The sequence below is a fragment of the Camelina sativa genome, chromosome 14 (assembly GCF_030686135.1).
Source record: "Camelina sativa cultivar CO46 ecotype springtype chromosome 14, ASM3068613v1".
NCBI lineage: Eukaryota > Viridiplantae > Streptophyta > Magnoliopsida > Brassicales > Brassicaceae > Camelina > Camelina sativa.
In genome coordinates this window covers 33,616,207-33,628,438 of record NC_141893.1, presented here as the reverse complement: position 1 = coordinate 33,628,438, position 12,232 = coordinate 33,616,207, and the positions used below count along the sequence as shown (strand labels likewise).

General features: G+C 34.7%; 2 protein-coding genes across 5 annotated transcripts; both read left to right on the top strand.

Annotated features, from left to right (window-relative positions):
• Nucleotides 1-2,933: 2,933 nt before the first annotated feature.
• LOC104743009 (phosphatidylinositol/phosphatidylcholine transfer protein SFH13) lies at nucleotides 2,934-8,048 on the top strand. 3 transcript variants are annotated; one of them, XM_087483676.1, is made up of 16 exons: nucleotides 2,934-3,516; nucleotides 3,843-3,957; nucleotides 4,249-4,359; nucleotides 4,531-4,834; nucleotides 4,973-5,072; nucleotides 5,288-5,554; nucleotides 5,675-5,752; nucleotides 5,837-5,941; nucleotides 6,017-6,066; nucleotides 6,157-6,259; nucleotides 6,394-6,492; nucleotides 6,577-6,690; nucleotides 6,771-6,930; nucleotides 7,022-7,410; nucleotides 7,492-7,566; nucleotides 7,642-8,048. In XM_087483676.1, exons 3-16 carry the CDS (start codon nucleotides 4,353-4,355, stop codon nucleotides 7,663-7,665), a joined length of 1,875 nt encoding a protein of 624 aa, XP_087339802.1. In that variant the 5' UTR covers nucleotides 2,934-3,516; nucleotides 3,843-3,957; nucleotides 4,249-4,352; the 3' UTR covers nucleotides 7,666-8,048. The 3 variants fall into 3 exon arrangements, with proteins under 3 accessions (XP_087339802.1, XP_087339803.1, XP_010462424.2); XM_087483677.1 differs by having other exon boundaries at nucleotides 2,974-3,516; nucleotides 3,843-3,962; XM_010464122.2 differs by lacking the exon at nucleotides 4,249-4,359 and having other exon boundaries at nucleotides 3,161-3,516.
• Nucleotides 8,049-8,535: 487 nt separating this feature from the next.
• LOC104743008 (putative WD repeat-containing protein C2A9.03) lies at nucleotides 8,536-11,969 on the top strand. 2 transcript variants are annotated; one of them, XM_087483681.1, is made up of 10 exons: nucleotides 8,536-8,870; nucleotides 9,253-9,428; nucleotides 9,525-9,692; nucleotides 9,768-9,854; nucleotides 10,073-10,207; nucleotides 10,305-10,415; nucleotides 10,513-10,604; nucleotides 10,695-10,800; nucleotides 10,986-11,072; nucleotides 11,148-11,969. In XM_087483681.1, exons 2-10 carry the CDS (start codon nucleotides 9,285-9,287, stop codon nucleotides 11,559-11,561), a joined length of 1,344 nt encoding a protein of 447 aa, XP_087339807.1. In that variant the 5' UTR covers nucleotides 8,536-8,870; nucleotides 9,253-9,284; the 3' UTR covers nucleotides 11,562-11,969. The 2 variants fall into 2 exon arrangements, with proteins under 2 accessions (XP_087339807.1, XP_087339808.1); XM_087483682.1 differs by having other exon boundaries at nucleotides 8,615-8,889.
• The last annotated feature ends 263 nt before the right edge of the window (nucleotides 11,970-12,232 follow it).

Sequence of the window (12,232 nt, the reverse complement as noted above, 5' to 3'; positions counted from 1 at the left end):
AAATATATAGAAAGAAAAAAAGAAGAAGATTACTTGTGAATCAGGAAAAGCAAATCACGCAAGTCTTTGAGAATACAAATTCTGACAAAAAAACTAGTATGGTGAAAAACTATATTATTAGTAGTTTGACTGTTTCTTCCATTAAGTAGTAACCCCAAGTTCTGAAAAAAATATATTCTAATTACGTATACAAATTTTTTTTATTGATTAGCTTACAAAAGAAATTTTGACTATATATGACCAAAAGTCATAGCATGTAAACATTTACTCCATCTGTTATTAATAGATCTATGTTTTGACATTATTACACATATGAAAAAAATTTAATTTTTATTTGTAAATTAATTTATAATTAATTTTGGGTAAAGAAAGAAAAGAAAAAATTACTAGATAAATGTCAGATGTGAAAAAGCATAAAGTAAAAATTTTATTTTTGTTTTTTAATTTAAAAAATCAATTTTTTATGAACAAAAATAAATCCTAAAACAACAATCTATTAAAAACAAAGTGAGTATTTTTCAGTAGCCAAACCTTTATAAAGAAACTAGATTAGGATCCGTACGATGCTCAGGTTTTAAAATAATTTAATAAAATTTAAAATTTAAAAAATATAAATAGTTTTTTGCAAGTGAAATATATTTTTTAAAAATAAATAGATAAATATTTTTTGTTAGAGAGAATTTTTTACTCTTAATCATATAGTCTCTCTTTGATAAGCATCTATATATGTTATGATTGATATGTAGTTAGTATATATAATTCCATAATATATTTCCGAAAATACTCATGTAGTGTGATCGGATATATCTTTGCGTCGTGAAACAATTTTTAAAACTGTGCATGTGTATAAAGATTTAGAATAATTGATTTATTAGAACCAGATTAATGCGACTACGTACTTACGTTAACGTAAGAAAAATGCAAGTAGGAAAAAATTGTGCAAGGGAAACGAAAACGACTAATAACTGCAGAATTTTTGGGGCATTGGAACGGTAAAGATACTTATTACTTATTTTATGGCTGTCAATTACACTGTGAAGAAAGTGACATTTCCTTGATTCTTTTGTTTTTATTTTTATTTTAATTTGTTGGTTTTTGTAATTTTATTATTATTATTCAAAAAGGACTTTTGGGGTCAGCAGCAGCAGGCACTGCAAAACGGAGATTTCGCCATCTTCTTTGTCACGATGTCAAGTTGCTCTCAATTCTTGGATTCTCTCCATATCTTTTTTTTTTCTTTATCTCGTTCTGCCTAGTATATATTTTCACATATATATATGTATATATACCACTTTTTATTTTGAATATTTATAATTATTATTACTATATACCATGGAGTATGGATGGATCATCTTTGAAAATAGTTTCAGTCATGCATATATAAATATAAAAAGTGTGTTTTATATACAGTATTCGACTTCCCGCAAGGAAAAAAAATTTGGGAAACTTACACCAATAATGAAGTACAAAGAAGTAAATGTGGTTATTTGTTGGTGAAAGTTTCAGAGCATTAAATGATTTAAACTCGGATTTAGTTTGTCGGCACGCAATTGAACTGAAGAACCCAACTGAAATATATATATATGTATATATATATTTTAATTATTAATGGCGAATGATGGTTTGATGATGCGTTTTGGACAGAGAAAACCAAAAAAAACGACAATGTCTTGTAGTATCGTTTTATTCGATAGTGCGGTAAAAAAAGTAAAAAATCATTTGATAATGATGTACTGTTTTTTTGGTTGCCGACTGAATTAAATACTTTTGTTCTAAACTGTACAATTTTGTAGAACGTACTGTGTTATGTTTCGATGGGACATTCCTCATTTATTGCTGGACCCGTTTTGTTTTGTCAAAATACAAACAACTGAAAAAATAGTGAAACAAAATTTTTAAAAGTATATATAGAGTGAAGACAATTGATATAAATACATTGTTTGGGGAAGAAAAAAAAACATATATTTTTTTTTACGCAAAAAAAAAAAAACATATATTGATATATGGAGGTGCGTAATGTAAACTAGTATGTACTACTACAGTACTACTACTACAAGTGGAGTATATTTATGAGAAGAGCACAATAATTTTCTTAAAAAAAAAAAAAATGATAAGAATGTTATATTCCATTAATGGCTTAAGAAATCAACAATCCTAGTATGAATCTAAAATGATGGGATGCATGCATTTAATTAACTACTAGACTTTGAGGAATCTTGACACGTGTCCATATCCATTCAAAAAAGTCAACTTACTCCTAGTTTAATTACCACCACCCTTTTTAAAACGTTACGCTAAAAAACTTTACTAATTGTTGTCATATCGTATACGTTACAAATGTTTATTGACCGATTATTCAATCTTTTCATTTATTTAAAATGTCATTATAATTTATTAATTCATTGACTTATTAATTCTTTTCCTGTTAGTTCAGTGACTAATGATAAAATATACTCCTATTTAATTGCTATATAGTTATAGAATTAGATAAAACGTCAAAACAAATTAGATGGAAAAGATAGTAGTTATTTGGGATGATACTCTCCAAGTACGAAAAACACTCTCTACGTTAAGAACGAAGGTATTTAGATATTTTCCGCATATCAACTAGTAATTTTTTTTCCTTCTTAAACCAGTAAATCGATGAATAATTAAGAAATGAAAGATCATAAGCTTGAACGAACCACTATTTTAAAGGTCTGATTCTGTGGTCCAATTTGTCATCTACAAGTTTTTTTTTTTATAATACAAAAATATTATACATTTTGATCAAAGAATAATTGTATTTACATACATTAAACAGTTTGGGGGAAACAAATTCTATATATAAAATAATTGAATATTCAATTGTTGAGTGGGTGAATTTATTATATACTAGTACACAATATACTACAGTAAGTAACACAATAAATAAAAAATACAGTGTGATATGGGGGGGGGGAGAAGAAAAGGACACGCATGCAAAATGAAGGCAGAGACCCAAAGGGAAGCTCACTGACGAACAACACTTTATTTCTTTCATTCACTCCCATTGCTGTACGTACACTCTCTAATTGTTTTTACTCAAAGGGACCATTGTGTTGTGTTGGAGTTAGACCCAACACTACTACGCTAGCTATATTACCAAACCTAAAACCTTTTTCACCTTTTTTTAAAAAAAAAAAGAAAAAAGAAAAGAGAAAGAATATAATTAAATTATTAAGTAGTAGAAGCAAAAAGAAAACTCGAAAGAGTAAAGGAAGCAGAAGAAGAAGAACAACAAACACGCGAGAAATTTCAGATCTTTCTTCTCTCTCTCCGCATCTCCTTTGCGCAACCCTTTTTGTGTAATTCTTAGAAGAAGAAGAACCCTTTTTGATACTTTCACTTTCTCTGGAAAAATCTCGTATTTTTTATTTTTGCGTGTTTTAGAATCTCTCTCTCTCTCTCTCTCTCTCTCTCTCTCTTATCTTCCCTGGGATTTGGATTTCCGATCATTGAGTTTTTTTATCGGAGAGATCCTCTTGTCACATTCAGGTAAAAACAGAGTTTGTTCTCGTTTCTGTTATCTGTTTCTTTTTCTTTTTTTTTGTGTCGGTGGGTTTAGTTAGAATTAGATCCGTATTGTTCTTCTTCAATCGGCATTGCTTCGATTTCGAACTGCTTTGTTTTCTCTTTTTGGGTGTTTCGAGCGTCGTGCGGGAAAGGAATACATAGAAGATTTAATACTACTACTACTAATACTGTTTCATCTTTTTTTGTTTTTGTTTTTTAACGGTTTCTCTGTTTCTGTCTCATTTAAAGTTTTCAGATTGCATTTATGGCCAAGCTTTTAAGTAATGCGTTTTTTTTTCTTTTTTTAGGAGAGAAGAAGACAAGTGTAGTTTAAATCTTTAATGCTGAGAAACCGTGTTGATGGATTCTTCTTCCCCACTTTAGTTGCAGATCTAGAGCTTAATCCAGAAGAACAAACAAAAGGTTCGGTTTTTGTTTCTGTTACTGTTTTTTTTTTTGTGTGGTAATGGATGGCTGAGGCAAATATCTTGCGGGTTGCTTTACTTCTTATGTTCACGAGGACCTAATCTCAGCTTTGAAAGAGTTTATGGCAAACTTTGTAAAAGAGATATATTTAATGCCATCACAGCAAAAAAAGATTTATTGGTTTTCATTCTTAATGTTTATGCTTTTGATTCAGAACCCAAGAAATATTTTGATGATTCTTGATTTTAATTTTTGTTTTTGACAGTTTTTGTCTTCTGTTTTCTCCAGGTTTTTTTTTTTGTCTCATAAGTGTGATGGTCGTATGATGACTCACATGCATTTCCTCTGAATCTGTTCAGCATCAACAAAGCTTTCTTTCCCTTTGAGTTGATATGTCTGGTAAATTTTTTGATGTTTAGTTTTGATATATTCTCAAGTTTCCGTCTTTGGTTTCCCTGTGGATGATGAAACAAGGAAACTTCTTGATTGCCATGGGGATCAATCTTGACAAAATTAGATATTGAGACTTTGCAGATACTTACTTTTGATTTTTGTTTCTTTCTATTGAAGGTATTGAAGAAATCGGTACCTTCGACGAATTTAGGGAGAGAAGATCAGACTTTGAAATCTCTGAAGATGAGAGACGGCGCTCCAAAATAGGGAATTTGAAGAAGAAGGCCATTAATGCTTCAACCAAGTTCACTCATTCTTTGAAGAAAAGGGGTAAAAGGAAAATTGACTATCGGATTCCAGCAGTCTCCATTGAAGATGTAAGGGATGAAAAAGAGGAGAGCGTTGTGCTTGAATTTCGACGTAAGCTCCTTCAGAGAGATTTGTTACCTCCTAGACATGATGAATACCATACTCTTCTCAGGTTTGTCTGTCCTTCTTTAGTAGCTACATTACATACACACTCTGGTAATTATTTAAAAGATCATCTTTTAAGCTAATAAAAAGATGATCCCTTGCTAATGCTGTCAAGCTAACCAACTATCCATTTTGAAAAATGTAGGTTTTTGAAAGCTAGGGATCTTAACATTGAAAGAACCATCCAGATGTGGGAAGAAATGCTAAGATGGAGAAAAGAGTATGGGACAGATACCATACTAGAGGTTAGGAGTTAAGATTCTAGTTCAGCTTGTTTGTTGTGTCATGTAAAAACCATGTAATTTCTCGTGCACGGTTGGGTTGACAATGGTTGAAAACTGATAAAAACGTAGTATATCGATATTCTTGATATTTGGATGCAAACATCTATTCATTTTCTTATACTTGATGGATTCAATATCAAGCTCTTATTATTTTAATTCTTGTTTGTGGATGGTAGGACTTTGATTTCGAAGAGCTTGAAGAAGTTTTGCAATACTATCCTCAAGGCTACCATGGAGTTGATAAGGAAGGACGACCTGTCTACATTGAAAGACTTGGAAAAGCTCATCCTTCTAAGCTTATGCGCATCACCACCATAGATAGATATTTAAAGTACCATGTGCAGGAGTTTGAGAGAGCTCTCCTGGAGAAATTTCCTGCATGCTCAATTGCGGCAAAGCGTAGAATCTGTTCCACGACTACTATATTAGATGTGCAAGGATTGGTAATTATTTAAGTTCTTACCAAACTTAGGAATCTTTCTGTATTGTGTAATGCTTTGAAGCAGATTTTTCTCTTTTCGTGCTTCTAGATTCTCATATTTGCAGTGTCATGTTAATGACAGGGAATTAAGAACTTTACACCAACAGCTGCAAATCTTGTGGCTGCCATATCGAAGATTGACAACAATTACTACCCTGAGGTACTTGATTTTTTCAGTTTTACATCTCTCATATGTTCTTCACATGCATTCCCTGTTGTTTGAAGTCATATCTTTATTTTGCAGACGTTGCATAGAATGTACGTTGTAAATGCTGGAACAGGTTTCAAAAAGATGCTTTGGCCTGCTGCTCAGAAGTGTCTTGATGCAAAGACCATTGCAAAAATACATGTACAGCTTTTCAGCCTTGTTTTCTATTTGGTCAACTTTTACTCTGTGTAGTTTATCTTATCTCTGTCAATGCAGGTGCTAGAATCCAAATGTTTATCTAAGTTACATGAAGTCATTGATTCAAGGTAGCCTTCTTTCCATTTAAACCGCCACCTGAATTTTTTTGGATCTCATGTCTAGCCAATACTTACCAGCTCTGGTGCTCTGTGCTTTAGTCAATTGCCAGAATTCCTTGGAGGGTCATGCTCTTGCTTTGGTGATGGAAGAGGTTGTCTTCGTTCTAATAAAGGACCCTGGAATGATCCTGAAATAATGAAGGTACAATCTACATCTTATTAAATTTGCTTCTACTTCTCGAGGATGCTGCTCTTTCTTAAGGAACTTTTGAGTGGGAGTCAGCTTATAGTCCGATTTTGTACATGAAGCTCATTTTACATCTATTCCTTGATTAGCTCATTTACCATGGAGAATCATCACTCTTTGGGCAAATCACCAGGAAGCTAAGTGATCCACAGAATTCTTCCTCCTACATAAGTATACATCCATCGATGGTAAATGGCTCTGTCAAACCAATTTCTCTGTTTGTTGTAGAATTTTTTTCCCGGTAATATGACAGTGTAACTTTGGATTTATAGGCTATGCAAGCTGAGACTTCAGCGGCCGAGTCGGTATCTTGTTCTGATGTTCCTACTTCTCCAACTGGAAGAATGTGCTCAGCCTCTGCTCATGTGAATCCAGCTTATGAGGAAGTGAGTTATTGTGTTGGTACATTTGTATCACAGACCACTCTAGTTTCTTAACACTAACCGGAACAATATGATCTATGCAGTCTAGAGCATCAGATGCTAACGGCTATTATAGTTGCGATGACAAGTTTGCCGTACCTGACAAAGCTGGTAACCGAAAAGGCCAAGAAAGGCAATCCCATTACCAAATGTTCGAACTCAATCAAACACCTCTCGGTTTAAAATGTGAAACATCTCCACCAGGTTATACTTCTTATTCATGCTTTACTGCTAAAACAATTCCTGTGTAATTTTCTAACCTTTTGAATTTCATTTTCCGTCTGGTATGTCGTAGGTGCTCCCATAGTCCGTAGGCTTCATGGTTTAAGGGGAACAATTGACAAGATAAAATGTGAGAACCTAGCGAAAAGGCTACTTTCTTTGATGCTGAAACTAGCTGCTGTTTTCCGTTGTACTCCGTTTGAGCTTCTGAGAAGCCAGACTACAGTTAGCACTTCAAGTCCAACAGAAGATGACAGTAGGTGCAGCCTCATCCCAACCCCTAGACAGCCTACAATGAAAGACCGGATTCTTCCATGTTTGGAGCGTATTCAGAAACTGGAGAAAAGTTACGACGATATCCGGAACAAACCCGTTGCAATACCTGTAGGGAAGGAGAGAATGTTGATGGATTCTTTAGACAGAATTAAGTCGGTTGAGTTTGATCTCGATAAAACAAAGAGGGTACGGTACCTTTGCTAGATGTTTTTAACCTTCAAACTTGTATATTCAGTATGGACTGATAACATTTTTCATTGGTTGCAGCTTTTACACGCCACGGTGATGAAACAGATGGAGATAACTGAAATGCTGCAAAGTTTACGAGATTCCCAACTTCACGTAAGTATTGCCTCGGTATAGCAATGAACATGTTGATGGGAGGATGACTAACACTCGAAATTGTTCTTTGTGCAGAGAAGAAGAAGATTGTTCTGTTAAAAACCATAAGGGAACATCTGAGTTTTGCACAAATACAAATCTGCACATACAGAGAGAGAGAAAGAGAGACAGAGAAGAAGAAGATTGTTCTGTTAAAAATCATCTTTTTTTTTTTTATAAATAGGTCCCTCTGCTTCTACTTTTTAAGTTATAAAAAGAAGAAAAAGAAGAAGATAAGGACAGAGAAAACCACCTCTGTTGATCGATCAATTCTGTCTTTGATAATTTTAGATTGAGATCAGAGTTTTAAGTACCAAACCCTTTTGTTGTAATCTGGTGTAGTTAAGAAACTACACTATAAGCTAAACAAATGAGATTTTGTAAATCTTTTGAAGGTATTTTGATAATGGAGTCTCGGAAGAATCCATTTGTTTAACATGAAACGCAAAGTGGGTTTTTGCAACTCTGTAAATTTGTTTAAGATTAAATGGAACGGTAAGGGATGATAAAAGCAAAGCAGGAAAATGTAGTGAGTAGACTGTCTAAAGCTACATAGAAAATGTTTCCCTACACAATGCCTCAAAAAAAACTTTTTTGAATGATAATAAATGGGGTACAGAAGTTGAGGTTCTTTGACAAATCTCGTGTGGAGACTCATGAGGAGATAGATGTAGATGATGAACACTTGAAATTAAGATGAGATGAGATGGTATATATAGTGTGATAATATAATTGAGAAACATTTAGGAGTCTCTGAAGCAAACTATATATGATTTTATATTTTTTAGAATCTGATCTTTCAAGTGGATTTGCAGTTGTTAAAATGTTATTATTATATGATTAGAGAGAGTATATAAAAAATAAATCATCGAGGGTGCATAAATATAATAATGGAATGATATATGGCGACACTTACGAAAGCAATGAGATAAAGACAAAAACAGCCCTCGTAATCAGTACCACTGTCTAGGAATTATACAAGGGTAAAACCGTCAACTAAGTGTAAGATGTATGTTTTTTTAAAAAATAGAGGAAAAAATTGAGACCGTCCTTTTCCACTGTGAACCCCCCAAAGATAAATAAAAATTTCGCTATTCCTCTCTCTCTCTCGTTCTCCGTTCGTGTTCTGAACTCGCTCTCAATCGATCCGATGATATTTTATGAGACTCGAAACTTAATTTAGGATTCATATAATCCCCCCCCCGGATTCCGCTGATAATTCCGTTTTCAATTGCACCAAATTGCTTCGCCTTCGCCTTCGCCAGGTGAATCTATCGATCCTAGGTTTTCTCCGCCTTTGATTTTTTTTTTTTTTTTTTTTTTTTTTTTTTTTTTTTAAATATCTGTACAAGTTCCTGAGTTTTTGGAATCGATTTTACGGTTGTTAGGGTTTGTGATTTGAAGTTATTTGTTATTCGTTTCGTTTCTCCCTCTGCGATTATGTCGGTAGTTATAGGTTTCTCTGGGCATGGACTTTGATTCATTATTTGTTCAGAGATGGATTTTGCATATTTTTTAATAATCTCATGGAGTCCTAAAATCTTAAAAGATACTTCAGTTGGAGTTTCTTCAGTTGGAGCTTCGGTGGTCCATTGGCTTTCAGATTTCATTAATAAAACTGTGCTTTTCGGGATATTAATGATGCAGGTGCCTTGTCTTTTAATTTTATCAACTGAAGAATGTCTAATTACCAAGGGGACGATGCTGAGTCCATGGAAGATGAAGATTCTGAAATGGAAGATGTTGATGATGATTTCGATGAGGATTTTCGTGGCGATGATTTGGCTGAATCCGATTCCGATGTCGACGAGTTTGACTACTCTGTAAGTTGTTTTCCCCATTGTAAATGATAGCTATCATCATGGGTTAATTAATAAGAATAATAATGTCTCTGTTGTGTTTCCTTCTTTTGGTTTCAGAATAATAAAATCGCTGATACTTCAGCTGACCAAGCCCGGAAAGGGAAAGATATCCAGGGGATTCCTTGGGACAGGCTTAGTATTACGAGAGAGAAATACAGACAAACTAGACTAGAACAGTATAAAAATTATGAAAATGTCCCTCATTCTGGTGAATCTTCCGGGAAAGTAAGTCCTTCCGTTTCCAGCTACTAGTATTGAAAGAGAAACATATATGAGAATCCTTTTGTTTGTTGAACACAGGATTGCATGGTCACAGAGAAAGGGGCTGTTTTTTATGATTTCTGGCGGAATACTAGATCTATCAAATCAAGCATTCTTCATTTCCAGGTTCATACCATTCATTGAATCCATATCTTCTCTTTTTTATTCTGTCCATGTTCTTTTTGGTAATTGAATACGTATATCATGTGTTTTGGTAATGAGGGTGTACAAATTGCTACAACTGTCTACCTAAGTTAAAAGATATGGATTCGTAGAATGTTTATTCTGCTAAAAAGCTTTTATCTGGACGTCTAATTAAAAGTTTTTGCTTTGTATTGTGTAAGTTGAGGAATTTGGTTTGGGCAACTTCTAAGCACGATGTCTACCTTATGTCACAATATTTGGTGAGCCACTATTCTACTTTGACATCCGGAAAGCATGAAGTTCTCAATGTTCAAGGTCATGTTTCCCCGTCCGAGGTTAGTTTGTTCCAGAATGATAAAAGGTTCTTCTTTAAATACCTACATCAATCAGTTAATGGTTGGTTCTTTTGTTCTTTTTATTGTGTGGGTGCAGAAACATCCTGGAAGTTTGTTGGAGGGATTTACAAAGACTCAAGTGAGTACACTTGCAGTGAGAGATAAATTTCTAGTTGCAGGTGGATTTCAAGGAGAACTTATATGCAAGGTAAGCTCTATGGTTTCTACGAATCATGGATTTCACACAACAGTTGCACACAATCTAATCAAGGATCTTCATCTGTTTCCATATTGATTTTATGCAGCATCTTGATAGACCTGGTGTGAGCTTTTGTTCACGTACAACTTATGATGACAATGCTATAACCAATGCTATTGAGATTTATAACAAACCCAGGTATTTGCATGCCTTTTGCTTGAGTTTGTTTTTTGCCAACTTGTGCAGCTTACAGCTTCTAACTGACCTTTTGGCGCCTGTCTGTTGCAGTGGGGCGCTTCATTTCACTGCCTCAAATAATGATTGTGGAGTCAGAGATTTTGATATGGAGAGATACCAGCTTGTTAACCATTTTCGCTTTCCTTGGCCGGTGAATGTAAGTCCCTACGTGTTTCTTGATCTTTTGGTTTTAGCTTTGGTATAAGTTGACCTGTAGGCTTTAGCACTTGTGGTAGTAAGTTCCAGTTACAGTTACTTATGGAATCTGTTATCTTCTTTTACATTACGAAATTGTAACCCAGAAATCATTTGACGACGGGTTTTTCTTTTGTTTATTGACAGCACACATCTTTAAGTCCTGATGGTAAATTATTGACGATTGTGGGAGACAACCCAGAAGGCCTTCTGGTAGACCCCAACACAGGAAAGGTAGAGATAAAATCTCTGTGTTCAAGTATCACTGGATAAATTTGCTTCTCTAACTCAGTTTGGAATATCCGACAGACGCTGGGAACGGTATCAGGACATTTGGACTTTTCCTTTGCATCGGCATGGCACCCAGATGGGGTTACTTTCTCCACGGGTAACCAGGACAAGACCTGCCGGGTTTGGGACATTCGCAACCTGTCAAAATCTGTTGCTGTCTTGAGGGGTAACCTTGGAGCAATCCGATCCATCCGCTACACATCAGATGGGAAATACATGGCCATGGCTGAGCCGGCGGACTTTGTCCATGTGTACGATGTCTCAAAAGGGTATGAAACGGAGCAAGAGATTGACTTCTTTGGGGAGATCTCCGGAATATCCTTTAGCCCTGACACAGAAGCGCTCTTCATTGGCGTTTGGGACCGCACTTACGGAAGTCTAATTGAGTATGCCCGGCACCACAACTACTCCTTCCTTGATTCATTTCTATAATCACCCGACATACCAGAGGAATAAATAGAGCCTATACATATATGTGCTGCGCACTCTCCTGTCGCTTTGTTAAACTGAGAAATCTGAGAACGGAAAAGAAAAAAACATAAACTCAAGTCGATCTCTAATGGTGTAAATGATGTGTTGTGCAAGTGGTATTAGGACAGAGCCGATTTAGTTAGTTGATTTTCATTTTATCTCGAGTGTTCAAGGTCATGTATGTGTACGTAAGTGTTGAGGTTCGGCGAGTTTGCATGCATCAAGTCTCAACTCTTGGCAAGAGACAACATGGGTCGAGTCTGTGGCTTGCTCTTTATCTGGCTACGGTCACTTGTATGAACTCAATTTCATAGTTGATTCTGCCATTTGTTGGGTCAATTATATAATATTTCAGAATAATTTTCTTTTCTTGTCTGATGATACTTTACTTGTACGTATTGTAGGTTGTGAATGTTGTAAAACAAATGTGATTAATCCATCAAAACATGTAAATAGAAGTTGTTAATAAGTGGTATGACTCATAACTTCTTTATTCCACTGTTAATAAGTGGTATGACTCATAACTTCTACAAACATGAGAAATAAGAGTTGTACAAACATGAGAAAGAGAGACAATAATAATACAAGGCTTTTACTCTCCTCCACTCTCCTATCCTCTCCTCCATCTCTTT